This window comes from Phyllobates terribilis, unplaced genomic scaffold, assembly GCF_046119375.1.
Source record: "Phyllobates terribilis strain yellow unplaced genomic scaffold, ASM4611937v1 Scaffold_1__5_contigs__length_1240528914, whole genome shotgun sequence".
Taxonomy (NCBI): domain Eukaryota; kingdom Metazoa; phylum Chordata; class Amphibia; order Anura; family Dendrobatidae; genus Phyllobates; species Phyllobates terribilis.
In genome coordinates this window covers 907,269,526-907,283,787 of record NW_027362761.1, presented here as the reverse complement: position 1 = coordinate 907,283,787, position 14,262 = coordinate 907,269,526, and the positions used below count along the sequence as shown (strand labels likewise).

General features: G+C 39.3%; 1 protein-coding gene across 4 annotated transcripts in view; it reads left to right on the top strand.

Moving 5' to 3' along the window:
* TRPC3 (transient receptor potential cation channel subfamily C member 3) overlaps positions 1-13,584 on the top strand; it is a 443,652-nt gene extending 430,068 nt beyond the window's left edge. For all 4 annotated transcript variants that reach the window (XM_073641255.1, XM_073641245.1, XM_073641236.1 and 1 more), the window contains exons 9-12: positions 179-388; positions 5,784-5,867; positions 6,358-6,433; positions 9,408-13,584. In XM_073641255.1, the coding sequence (XP_073497356.1) occupies positions 179-388; positions 5,784-5,867; positions 6,358-6,433; positions 9,408-9,550 (513 nt within the window). In that variant the 3' untranslated portion in view covers positions 9,551-13,584. The remainder of the gene's footprint in view (positions 1-178; positions 389-5,783; positions 5,868-6,357; positions 6,434-9,407) is intronic.
* Positions 13,585-14,262: the final 678 nt, after the last annotated feature.

Here is a 14,262-nt window from a genome sequence, read left to right as displayed (position 1 = left end):
TTCCACTGGAGGAATGTAATGTATTAGAGTCGTAGAACAAAGGAAACATGTCTCTTTAAAAGCAAATAGAAGAAAACATCAAGCTCGCAATAATGGTTGTTCCTTCCATTGTAAATTAAGTCTTGCATGTCCATGTAATGGATATGAGAAGTCTTTTTTATGTTTCTTATACATATAGGATGACAGTGATGTGGAATGGAAATTTGCCCGATCGAAGTTATGGCTGTCGTATTTTGATGATGGAAAAACACTTCCTCCTCCTTTCAGCATTGTTCCAAGTCCTAAATCGTTTGTGTATGTAATAATGAGGATTGTCAACTTGCTGAAGTGCAGAACAAGAAAACTGCAGAAAGACATTGAAATTGGAATGGGTGACTCTAAATCCAGGGTAAATTTGAAATGATGTCTCCTTTTCCTTTGTTTCTTCCACTAGAAAATATGCTCAATAGCTCATGTAACTGAGGGAATGTTATCTTTAGGTTAATTGTGGTATGTAGAGCATGAACTGTATTTTCTATATTCATTAAAGACAACCTGACTTTTACCCCCTCCTCCAAATCATTTAGATGACTGTTTAGGGCTTTAAAAGATAAGCTAGTCCCTTTATGACCCCAAAGTGCTGCTCTAACAGCGAGGAAAGATAAATCATGCTCTGTAGTTCAGTTTGTAAGTGCATTGAGGTGTGATGATGCACTTACAGCGCCTCACCCATCGCTTTATTTCCAACTTTGCTGTACCCTCCCCTGGCTTATTAACAGGTCAGTAGCTATGTACCAGGGGAAACAACCTGTCAATCAGCCATGGGAGGGTGCTGCTAGTTGGAGAATATATTAGAGGTTGAGGAGTTGTAAGTGCGTCGTCACACTCCGATGCACTTCCAGACTGAAATTCAGAAAGAGATTTCTTGCTGCAAGAGTTGTACTTTGGGGTTACAATGGGATTTTCTGATTTCTATTTTAAAGAGCTACACAAAAATATAAATGGTCTAGGGGGTAAAGTTACTAACAGGTTCCCTTTAAAGACCAAACCCCAATGCTGCATTATTGACATATCATAATTTAGAAAGACACTGAAAATTAGTGGTTTTCAACATTTTCCATAAGAATTCATGGATACATACAACATTACAAATATCAAATAGATATAGTTGTCAAAATTTGACATGAGAATTAATGGAAACATAAATCATGGATGCAATCTATATTAACGGACAAAAGTTGGACAGCCTTGTTTTATATGCCACAAATCTTTACACAAAAGTAATTATGAAGTCTTAAAGAGCGTCCCCCTAGAATTGCTATAGCGTGCTTTTTCCTCAGTTATGTCTACTGATATTTTCAGGAATGTTTTCACTGATTGTTTCATAATAAAAATATAAAAACTGAAAAAAATGATTTACATGTTTACAAAAAGAAATAATATAAATAATCTCAATACAACTAACTTAACTGAATAATATAAGGTCTATGTTGATGATAGTGGTGAGTAGAGGTTTACAAGAACCCATGTAACATAACAAAGCAGTAGTGCTCAGTGAATTAAACCAGGCAGAGATATCTTCTAATTCATCTTTATAATTGTGTTCCAAAATCCTATACAGCAAGTCATTATGGTGACATTATTGATTGTTAGGTGGTGCGGCTTTTTTATCGAGACCCGAGCTTTCCAACCTTTATCTTTGTGCTTCTTGTCAGTTTAATATTGGCTTAGTTCTGCTAGTTTTTTTCCAATAAGATCAGATATAGCATCTCATTTGCACATATTTTAAATGACACTGCGAACTTTACTAAACGTTCAGAACAAATGTGTGAAACAAATGTAGATGAGATTAGATACACTGGATAAAAATAAAATAAACAGATAAAATCTACGATAAATTGCTAAGTTGTACAAATGATGAAAGGTAGAAATAAACTTTTGACTTAAAAAATATATAATATATGTATATACACTGTGACAGAGTCACTGGTATGGTATATGAGGGGAGGTATGTGTCGCACAGATTGCTAGCCTGTGTACTTTCTGCCAGCATGTTATATGCTGGTGTGTTAACTCACTTAAAGAGCGTGGTTTTAGAGGAATGACATAGTGATGGGAGGGACGTCATTCCCCATACCTCCACCTCAGGGTGTGGCTGAGCATCTTTTAAATGTTCAGTCCTGTTTTTTTTTCTTTGAGTTGTGTTTGGAGAAGCAATGTCTCCAGACTGGACAGCCATAGCTCAGGAGGGAGCTGAAGGCTGGACATAACTTGTGTGTGCGACCTGCACACACATATATGGACTGTGCTATAGTTTATCTTTTGTTTTGTTATTTAGCCAAGTAAGGCTGTATTTATTTTGCTGGAGTGCAGAGCTTTATGCTGTTAATAAAGCCTGCAAAGAAAACCCGGGTTCCTGAGTCTACTTCCGGAAGTGGCCGAGGTGCCCTTGACGTGAAATTAGCACCATATGTCGATAACAACTCATTCAATCCACACAGGCAAAGAAATCAAAGTATAGATGTCCATAAATTAAATTATGCGTAATGATAAATGACACAGGAAAAAAGTATTGAACACGCTTATTTATTTCAATTTATTTAATGCTTAGTGCAAATTCTTTTGTTGGTGATGACAACTTCAAGATGCCTCCTGTATGGAGAAACTAGTCACATGTGTTGCTCAGGTGTGATTTTGGTCCATTCTTCCACACAAACATTCTTCACATCCTAAAGGTTCCGTGGGCTCCTTCTATGAACTCTGAGCTTTAATTCCTTCCATGAATTTTCTTTTGGATTCAGGTCAGGTGGTTGGCTGTGCCATTCTAGCAGCTCTATTTTCTTTCTCTGAAACCAATTGAGAATTTTCTTGGCTTTGTGTTTGGGATCATGGTCTTGCTGAAAAGTCCACCCTCATTTGATCTTCACCATCCTGGTAGATGGCAGATTTTTATCATGAATGTCTCTGTACATTTGTCCATTCATCCTTCAATTATAGTAAGTTTGGCAGTGCTCTATACTAAAAAACAGCCCCATACCATGATGTTACCACCTCCAAACTTCAATGTTGGTATGGTGTTTTTGGGGTGATATGAAGTGCCTTTTGGCCTTCAAACATGGTGTGTATTATAGCATCTAAAGAGTTCAATTTTGGTTCCATCTGACTAGACTATATTCTCCAAGTATTTCACAGGCTTGTCTAAATGTTGTTGAGCAAACTTTAAACATGCTTGAATATGCATTTTGCTCAACATTGGAGTCTTGAATGGTGAGCGTGCATAACTTGTTGTTTTCTTTGAAACAATTGTACCTGCTGATTCCAGGTCTTTCTTTGTGAATACAAAACTGTCCACACATTATTATTATTTATTATTATACCGCCATTTATTCTATGGCGCTTTACATGTGAAAAAGGTGGTATACATAGCAAAAACAATTACAATAATCTTGAACAATACAAGTCGGTGACTGGTACATGAGGAAAGAGGGCCCTGCCCACAAGGGCTCACAGTCTAAAAGGGATGGGTGAGGATATAGTAGGTGAGGGTAGAGCGGTTCGTGCAGCGTTATGGTAGAGTGAGGGTTACTGCAGGTTGTAGGCTTGTCGGAAGAGGTAGGTCTTCAAGTTCCTTTTGAAGGTTTCCAAGGTAAGCGAAAGTCTGATATGTTGGGGTAGAGAGTTCCAGAGTAAGCGGGATGCACAGGAGAAATCTTGTACGCAATTGTGGGAAGAGGAGATTAAGAGGAGAGTAGAGAAGGAGATCTTGTGAGGATAGGAGGTTGATAGCAGGTAAGTACCGGGAGACTAAGTCACAGATGTATGGAGGAGACAGGTTGCTGATGGCTTTGTATGCCAAGGTTAGGGTTTTGAACTGGAGTCTCTGGGTGATGGGGAGCCAGTGAAGGGATTGACAGAGAGGAGTGGCCGGGGAATAGCGGAGGGACAGGTGGATTAGTCGGGCAGCAGAGTTTAGGATAGATTGGAGGGGTGCAGGAGTGTTAGGGGGAGACCACAGAGCAGGAGGTTGCAGTAGTCGAGGCGGGAGATGATGAGGGCGTGTACTAGTGTTTTTGCAGATTCTTCGTTGAATGTGCGGATCTGGGAAATATTTTGGAGTTGGCAGGAAGTGGAAAGGGCTTGGATATGTGGTTTGAAGGAGAGATCAGAGACCAGGGTTAGCCCGCGGTAGCGAGCTTGTGGGACTAGAGAGTGAGATGGGTGAAAGATGATGAATTCTGTTTTGTCCATGTTAAGTTTTAGAAATCTAGCAGTGAAAAAGGATGAAATAGCGGACAGACATTGCGGGATTCTGGTTAGTAAGAAGGTGATATCAGGTCCAGAGAGGTAGATCTGTGTGTCACCCGCATAGAGATGATACTGAAAGTCGTGAGACTCTATGAGCTGTCCCAGGCCAAAGGTGTAGATGGAGAAGAGCAGGAGTCCAAGAACTGAAACTTGCAGGACACCAACAGGAGGTGGTGTCAGAGTGGGAGACGCTGGATGTCCTGTCTGTTAGGTATGAGGAGATCCAAGTCTATTGATGCCAAGAGATGAGAAAGTCTGTAGTAAGAGGGAATGGTCCATAAAACAAAGTACAAAGTAATGTACATAGGCACAACTCTCTGCCCCAGATTTTTCTTTTTATTGTTCTCAGAAGTTCCCATGTTGCCAGTTCTGTGCCCAAACACTAAATGAAGCAGCTCTCTCTGCCTCACTCACAGCAAGAAATCTCAGAATGTTGTGAAGTAAGAATAACTAGCTTAGTTTCAGGCTGTCTTATGGGAGTCTATATTAGTAATTTCAAGATGGTAATTTTTTTGGGGGGGAGGGGGCGAACTTTATTATTTTGAATAGAAAAGAAGTGCCAGACTGCACAAACCTAAAGTTTTCATCCTATTTGAGCACAAATAGCATGCTGTGTCCTCTCATAGCATTTTATTAATTGTCAATAATGCCAACTGTATGCAACCCAGATCAGCCACTGTTAACAACACTGAATCATTTTACACCCTCTTTTGTGTTGTATTATCTGGAGCACTAATGTCAAATACAAGTATGAACCCAACTACAAGCAAAATTAATGAGATTATCTTCACATACAAAGCATCTTGACACACAGTCATGTTTGTTTCATGCTGGTCACAGTCGTAAAGCTTCATTCTTAGCCAAGCAATTAAAAAATGAATATACTGAAGTACAGGATTTGGCCTATGTTATTCATAATTAATCACTTTGGCGTCTGTGTCAAAGCATTTCTGTATTGTGCATGATGCCATCAACATGATCAGTGTTGTTCTCGTCTGTTCATTATACTGCATCATGAGACATAAATAGACTTGGGTCCTGAATGATATGTATTTGGATCAATGACCCCGAAGTCTGTGGTCTATCCAAAGGACCCCAGAATCAGCAGACCTAGTAGAATGATACAAAAAAAATACCATATAATGGAATGCTGAAATCGACATTATAATAGTAATCATCAACAATCATCAAAATCCTCATGACCCCTGTATGGCCGTACTGATCTCTGTGTACACAGGCTGTGTATTTCTGTGAACACTATGGAGATACCCATAGCCATATATATTGAGGTGACCTTGACATTACTAAGTCTGTGTTTTACCTTAATCTTGTAATGAGCCAGATACAATCTTAGGAGACCTCAGAGTGTTACATATGTCTCTCTAAGACAATTGTAGTACTTGTCATTCACCGCAAATCAAAGTTTTGGAAAAAAAAAATTAATTAAAAAAAAAAATAATAATTTGTGTCTTTTTTAACCAACATTTTTTCTTTTTCAGTTAAACCTCTTCTCCCAATCCAATGCCAAGGTTTTTGAGTCACGTAGTTTTAACAGTATTCTGAATCAACCAACACGCTATCAAGTAAGTGGTTCCTCATAATTCTATATATTTTTCAATAAGAAAAATCCATTGACCTAATAATAGGTGGGATTCCAAACTGGGTATCAAGGGGCTCCAGTACTGGTTCAGCACTGTGTCTGTGCATAATCTAAGTATGAGGTCGGCTGTAAAGCAGGTTGGCTGGTAGCAATGCTGTGCATGTAAAATTTAGAAGGGGGCACAATGTTAAATCAGTTCTGCAGCCTATTCTTCTTATGTGGTGGGGGTCAGACTTCCATGATCATAAAGTATTGGCGAATCACAGAGATTGCACTTTATCAGAGAGCGACATCCCTTTAATAATGAACTATCCTGAAAACATTATGTGCTCACATATGCAAAGTCAAATGATTTCACAAAAAAAACATTCAGAAATCACTTCACATCAGTGATGTTACACAAGAAAGCACTGACAATATGTCACTTCTCTAGAGATGCATGTTTTTTATCTCCTTGTCACTTTCCCTGACAGCAAATAATGAAAAGACTTATAAAAAGATATGTGCTGAGAGCCCAAGTGGACAAAGAAAATGATGAAGTGAATGAAGGTATGAGCAATAATCCTGTAGATTTACTTTTACCACCTCTACTTGCCATATTGACCACCCAATATATTTTTTGTTTATTTATGCATTTACTGACTTATTAAGCTGTTTGGTTCCCAGAGGTACTGCAAAAAAATGGTTATCCAACTGATACCTTTTTGTTTAAAAATGTTGAAATAGACAAAAACTGTCAATAAATGATTCCAATAAAGGAAGACTTTAGACAAGACTTGTACATCTAAGGTATTCAATGAAGACCAAATTTTGAATTCTTTTCTCATCTTCCCACCGTTCCCCAGGAACTACATTAAGCACAATACAATGTACTACATTTAAATGAATGCAAAATAGAGTCAATAGGTACTTTTTATCGGCTGGTGACAATCTTATCATGACCAAAATGTTCTCACAACTCTGCCTTATATTGGCCTTTAGCCACCATTTTTCTGAATCATAAAGGTCCATAAAAAGGTTAAAAAAGAAAAAATACTTAATTCTGAACTTATCCCTCACCTCTCTGGTCCATCTGCTCCTCACCATCACCCGCATTTGTATTCAGTTCCCCCGAGACAATACTTTGTAGGACCTCCTTTAGCTGCAATTACTGGTGCAAGTCTTTTGGGGTATGTCTCTATCAGCTTTGCACAACTAGAGGCTGACATTTTTACCTATTCTTCTTTGCAAACTAGCAGTGAGGTTGGATGGTGAGCATCTGTTAACAGCAATTTTCAAGTCTTGCCACAGATTCTCAATGGGATTCAGGTCTGGACTGTGACTGGGCCATTCACACACATGAATATGCTTTGATCTAAACCATTTCAATGTAGCTCTGGCAGTATGTTTAGGGTCTCCTGGAAGGTAACCCTACCCTCAATCTCAAGTCTTTTGCAGGCTCCACCTGGTTTTCTCAGGATTGCCCTGTATTTAGTTCCATCCATCTTCTCATCAACTCTGACCTGCTTTTCTGTCCCTGTTGAAGAAAAGCATTCCTACAGTATGATGCTGCCACCGCCATGTTTTCAGAGGGATGGTGTTTTCAGGATGATGTGAAGTGTTAGTTTACCACCACATATAGCATTTTGCATTCTTCCACACTAGCTGTATCCCCTACATGGCTTTTTGCAAACTGCAACTGGGACTTCTTATGATTTGCTTTAAAAAATGTCTTTCTTCTTGCCACTCTTCAATAAAGGCAAAATTTGTGGAGTATATAAATAATCGTTGTCTTGTGGACAGATTATCTAATCTGAGCTTTGGATCTCTGCAGCTCCTCCAGAGTGACCATGGGCCTATTGGCTGCTTCTCTAATTAGTGCTCTCCCTGCTTGGGATGTCAGTTTAGGTGGACGGTCATGTCTTGGTAGGTTTACAGTTGTGACATATTCCTTTCATTTTTGAATGATGGATTGAATCGTCCTCCGTGAGATGTTCAGAGCTTGAGCTAATTTTCTGATAACCTAACCCTGCTTTACTCTTCTCCACAACTTTATCCCTGACCTGTCTGATATGTTCCTTGGTTTTCATGATGCTGTTTGATCCCTAATGTTCATAAACAAATTTCTGAGGCCTTCACATAACAGCTATAGTTATACTGAGAAAAAATTACACACAAGTGGACTCAATTTACTAATTATGTGACTTCTGGAGGCAATTGGTCACTCAGGCTTTTATTTAGGGGTGTCAGACTACAGGGGGCTGAATACAAATGCACGTCACAATTTTCAAATTTATATTTTTAACATAATTATAAAACCATGTATCATTTCCTTTACACTTTAGAAATACTTGCCACTTTGTTTTGATATATCACATAAAATTCCAATAAAATATGTTTAAGTTTGTGAGTGTAACGTGAAGAAATCTGGAAAAGTTCACAGGGTATGAATACTTTTTAAAGGCACTGTACATATTCATCTAAACAAGCTCCACTGATGACCATGTTTATGGGAAACTAATATCAGCAATAAAGAATCTACAGTAATGAATGTAGAGGAGAAGAAATCAAGAGACATGGGTAGTCTTTGTAATGACTAATGGATGATGTATATATTTAGCCGTCAGGAATAGAACAAAACATGACGTTAGCCTGGAGGCAACCACTTTAGGGTAATGAACCAAATGTGATGATATAGAACTGGTCACCTACTAGCCAGCAGTGGACAACAACTAAGTGTCATCTTCAGGCAGAGTTTTCAGTGCTTACATGTGATATCATTGGAGCAGCAATGATTTTCTAGCAAAACATAAATCAATCCAAATTATCTCTTGGCCATTTCTGAACTTTCATTTTCTAATGAGTTACAACAAGTCACACGCCACTGGGGTATTGCACTCATCTTCATAATCCAAGAATTTCAGAATAAACATTTAATATGTCTCACCGTGGTGCATTATAATATGAAGCTTTACTTACACAAAGTTTAATCATAAAGGGAACCTTTCACATTGTACATGCAGTCCGATTGCATTTTATTGTTTGAAATCCCTGGTATTTGTAGACATATGAGTCCAGTGGGCAGTCCTACTAGTGATTGACCACTAACTCTGCATGCAGTCATACAGGGAAGACTGTCAATCATTGAATAGGACCGCCCACTGGACTTTTATGTATACAAACACCAGGGATTTCAATGAATAAAATGCAAGGCTCCCTGAAACTTTTTTTCCTTCTCTATAACATCCTGCCTGCTGGTCAGATATCATTTTCAACATGACAGGATCCCTTTACCTTTTATTATACTCTAGCACCAGGGAATTTGAGGAGTATAAACTCATTAAATAAGGTGGCAAATTGGAAAAGTTTTAATTTTTTTTCCAGTCCAAACAAGGCTTGTCAGCAACACAGTCAGTAAGCAAAATGTTTGTGTCCATAGAACATGTATGGTGCATACGGCACTCAACAGACTGCTGCCACCGGGCAGATTGGAGGGTGACTGTAGGAGATCACCTATACAGATTACTGTTCATTGTTCTTACAGGTGAACTGAAGGAAATCAAACAAGATATTTCCAGCCTCCGCTATGAACTCTTAGAAGACAAATCACAAGCTACTGAAGAATTGTCATCCTTGATTCATAAACTAAGTGAAAAGCTTAATCCCAGTATGTCAAGGTGTGAATGAGTCATGACTCCTGAAGATTTCTCAGCAGCAAGTACAATGGCAATAAACTATTAAAGCATCCAATACTTGAAGAGAAAATAAGCCTGATTTATAGCACACAGTTAACTGTCATTCAGATGTAAGTTTAGTAAATGTACCTCCACTCTATGAGTACCAGAGGACCATGGTCATGTCATGATGGTTTCAATCAGTCGACTTATTTGATTATCAATCAAGTCCACACTCAATATGACCAGTACATGTGGGCTTTGCAGATGTGTACACTTCTGGGTCATTTGTGGCATTAAACCTTTGATGTTCACGCTAATGGTATGTGCACACAGAGCATTTTTGCTTGGTTTGTGGAGCAGAAACAGAACAGAAATTCTTCAAATCCCTCCCGAAAATTCTAAACTCCTTAAAAACTTGTCTGCTAAGTTTCCGCTCTAAAAAGTCTAGTTGTGCACATACATTAAAGAGGCACAATATGTTGGGGATTTAAGGGTTAGAAAACCTGGAGAGCAGGCAATACCGTACAGCCGCGAGAACATAAGATGCCCCATGAATGGGCCCAATTAATTGTTAATTTATGTAGTGTTGTGGGTAAAACTACTATACACCCGCAGAACTGAATAGAGAAGTAACATCAGTATCACCCACATAACCACACAGACATTAATAGTCAATTTGACAAGCAGCATGCCGCATTGTTCAGCTCTGTATGGCCTTAGCCATGTTATTATAACTCACCAATATATGGCCTAGGTTAGTGACTGACTAATGCAAGCAAATTGTTAATGGATTAGATCAGGGGTCGGGAACCTATGGCTCGCGAGCCAGATGTGGCTCTTTTGAAGGCTGCATCTGGCTCTCTGAAGAGTGACCGCTCTACCTGCTACTGACAGCTTAAAATGGCGCCATCGCTTCTGATCCGCACCACAGGAAGCAGTCACCCGGGATATAAGGCGCCCGCCCTCCTGACAGCTAGAGCGGCGCTTGAGCGAGCAGAGCTCTGTTGTTGTTACTCTGGGGTGAGTCATCATTAAGTGCAGACCGGAGACGAGCTCACCAGCAGGTATAGGGAGTTCCCGCGCTGTCAGCCATCGTTCTCCTCACCCCAGCGTAGCAGCAACTGAGCTCCGCTCGCTCAAGCGCCGCTTTAGCTGTCAGGAGAGCGGGCACCTTATAGGAGTGACGGCTTCCTGTGGTGTGGATCAGAAGCGGCGGCGCCATTTTAAACTCCACTTGAAAGAATCAGCAGCCGCATCAGTCAGTCAGAGAGTGCCTGAATATAGGTAATGGTCTTACTTCATACCACCAGTCAATTAGGGGGACGCCAGTTACCTATATACACAGTACTGCGGTGGTACAGTTTGCCCTTCCCCTTAAGAGCAAAGACGCCATCTCTGTTCCCCATATGGAATTAGCCAGGAACACCTCCAGCATATGGAAGTAAACTTCCCTCCTTTTAATCAAGTAGTCAGCTAGCTAATTGCAGAAACCCTTTTATTGAAGAAGATGGCTAAAAGAAAAAAAGATGAGCAGTATCGTACTTTTCAGCAGGAATGGACAGAAGAATTAGCCTTTGTGGAGAGAGCAGGTACTTATTGTACTTTAAAAGTGCTGGTCTTGCATAAAATGCACACATTTACTTGTATTTAGTTTTAAAAATATTGTATGGCTCTCACGGAATTACATTTTAAAATATGTAGCATTCATGGCTCTCTCAGCCAAAAAGGTTCCTGACCCCTGGATTAGATGATAGATATTGATAATGATTATGACAGAGCATGACCTTTTCTTTTGTCACCACTTACGCACGTCCCTATAGCGGACACGGCTGTACTATAAAAACATTGCCGCAGATATTCTATTTAGCAATGAGCTATTTTTGTAGAGACGATATTATACATATAATATATTGTAGTAAAACCATCTTGATTACACAAAAATGACACAGCAGGCCATTTATTCCTTACAATATATAGACGGTAGAGGCTTCGTCTTTATACAATATTGCCACATAAAGCAGGTTATCACTCATCTATCGTGAAACAGCTGGAACAAAAGAGAAGGGTACGACATGCCAGCAATGGGTCAAATAAGTGGAAGCTAGAACCACCCACCATAAACCCCCCTGGACCACACATGGAGGGAGGTTACACACTGAGGCCAAATTCACACGACTGTATTTTCCATCTGGCTGCCATCCCACAGACAGCACTAGCACCAATGCTATTTAATTAGCCTATTCAGGTGAGGGATTTTTCTTCATGGACAGAATCTGCTCATGAACAAACTCTCGGGATTAACTAATCTCTTCTGGATTTTGTAAGAGACCAATTCACATCCATGGGTCGAAATAAAAAAAAACAACAGATTCTGTACAGATCAACTATATAGCATCTGTTTTTTTTTACGGATACATTGCAATTCTTTAACATATGAAACTGTATTTGGCCCAGGACATTTTAATAACTGGTAAAATGGATAAAAACGGATGCCATACAGACAATTGAGATGAACATTATCCAATTTTTTTGGATCAAAATTGGATAATTTTTTTATATGCTCATGTGAACCTGCCTTCACAGTGTGATGGTTCAACTGTAAGGCCATGTTCCCACGTAGCATAAATACTGAGGGTTTTTTTTGGGGGGGGGGGGAATTCAAGCAAAGTGGATGCAATTTCATGAAAACTCATGCCTACTGTGTGTTTAAGAATGCTGAAAAACTCAGTTTTTTTGTGGATAAAAAAGACTTAAAAATGTGATTGCAGCAATTTTTGCATTGAAAAAAGTAATTTTAAATTAACCAAAACCACATCATAATAGAGAAAACTCAAAAAAGCTACAAAAACACAATAAACAATGCAGGTTGCTTTAGCGTATTTTGGTGCGAAAAACATGCAGAAAAAAACAGCGGAAAAAAATCAGCATTTCTGCATGTTTTTAGGCTGTATACATAGATACAAGCTTACAATTTTTGCAGCAAAAGCACAATAAATTAGCAGAAAAATTTTACATGTGTTCTAAGTGGGTATTGCCTTGAATGTTATTGCTGAATTTGCGGCAGACGTCACACTGCGCATTGCAAGGGTTAAGTCTGCAAGGAATTTTGTAAAAAGAATGAACATGCTGGGGATTGAAAATTTGGAGCAGCATCGCAGTTACCGTGCGGAGCTCATCCCCAGCGTATAGATGGGTTTTGTTAAATGCCTTCTACAATGCTGGTGCTATATATTATGCTCTGGATTTGCCGCCACAAAATCCACAGGAAAAATGCACAGGTACATAATACAGTGTGTATTCAGCCTTCAATAGAAGAACGCACAGCAATGCAGATTTAGTGACAGGTGGGGACAGTATTGTCACTCAGTGCCATCCAGATGGAATGGGGGCTGTATATTTAGTTCTAGTAGCACCCACTTGTCTGAGCAGAGACACCTAAAACCGTCTAACAAGGGTCGCAGAGCTCCTCTCTCATTACTGCTGCACATTAGGAGCCATAATTACTATTCCTGTCCCATTACAGATAGACTTTAGAATCACTAAAGAAATAGAGAATGCCTAGTAATGCTTCAGCTAATCGTGTTTATCACCTCAAGGTGAAGTAAATACTTCTCAGTCATATATCACAGTCTTCTAAAATGGTGGGGTTTAATTTAGTTCATAAATCAGGAAAGTCTGCTGGACATAATTGTACTGGCCATTAACGCAAACAGCTGAAAAGAACAAACTGGGCACATATCACAATGCTGGGACATTAATTAAAGGCTCATGGTAACATTGTTATCGAGTAAATGATTCATAAAGCAACCAGAACATTAACCATTCATGAATGGTGCCATGCTGCGGCTAGCACACCACTCAATATAAAGAATATGCCTCATGGCATCACCAAAGGGAATATTTGGCTGAAACATCACCACAATGGACCTCATATAACACATGACTTAAAGAAACATTTTTATCCTCTTAATATATTGCAATCATCATCATGTTATATAGCACTGTGTACTTACAATTGCTCATTTTGCCTTTCTACCCAGTTAGTTCTTCTCTTTTCCATTAGGTCTATGACATCACATGATTAAAAATTGATGAGCTGAATCCTCTAGGAAGTCAATTTTCCCTGCATGAGTCATGAGTCACTGCAAAAGTCTCTGGTAGGTGGAGGAGGGAGCAGCTGGGTCAGGAGCTGAAGACAGGAATGATTTGTGCAGGAAATAGAGACTTCCTGTTTCTACATGGAGCTTAGTAGGATTCAGCTAGTCAGTCTTTAATCACGTGATGTCATAGACCTAATGGAAAAATGAAGAATTATCTGGGCAGAAGGGCAAAATGAGCAATTGTAAGTACACCGTGCTGTATAATATAATGATTGCAATATATTAAGAGGATAAAAACTTTGATGGGAGTGCAATCTAGCTCCTGATACAGTGAGCATTGCCAGTGACGTCATGTCTACAGAGATCTGCTGACTGATTGTATGTGAGTTTCAGGTTTAAAATAAAACAGGTGCGCAATACCTGGACTAGCACATGACCAGGCAGATGTTTGTAGATGTAACAGCACCGGTCCTGCTCACCTCCCAATACATAAGTTAATGATGCCCACTTACACCTCTCATCTAAATAAAATGTGTACAATACCTGTCATTCTTCCATTTTAAGGCTGAATTCACTTGTTGTGGCTGTGGCCCTTTAATTGTCATGACTGTAAAAAAATTAT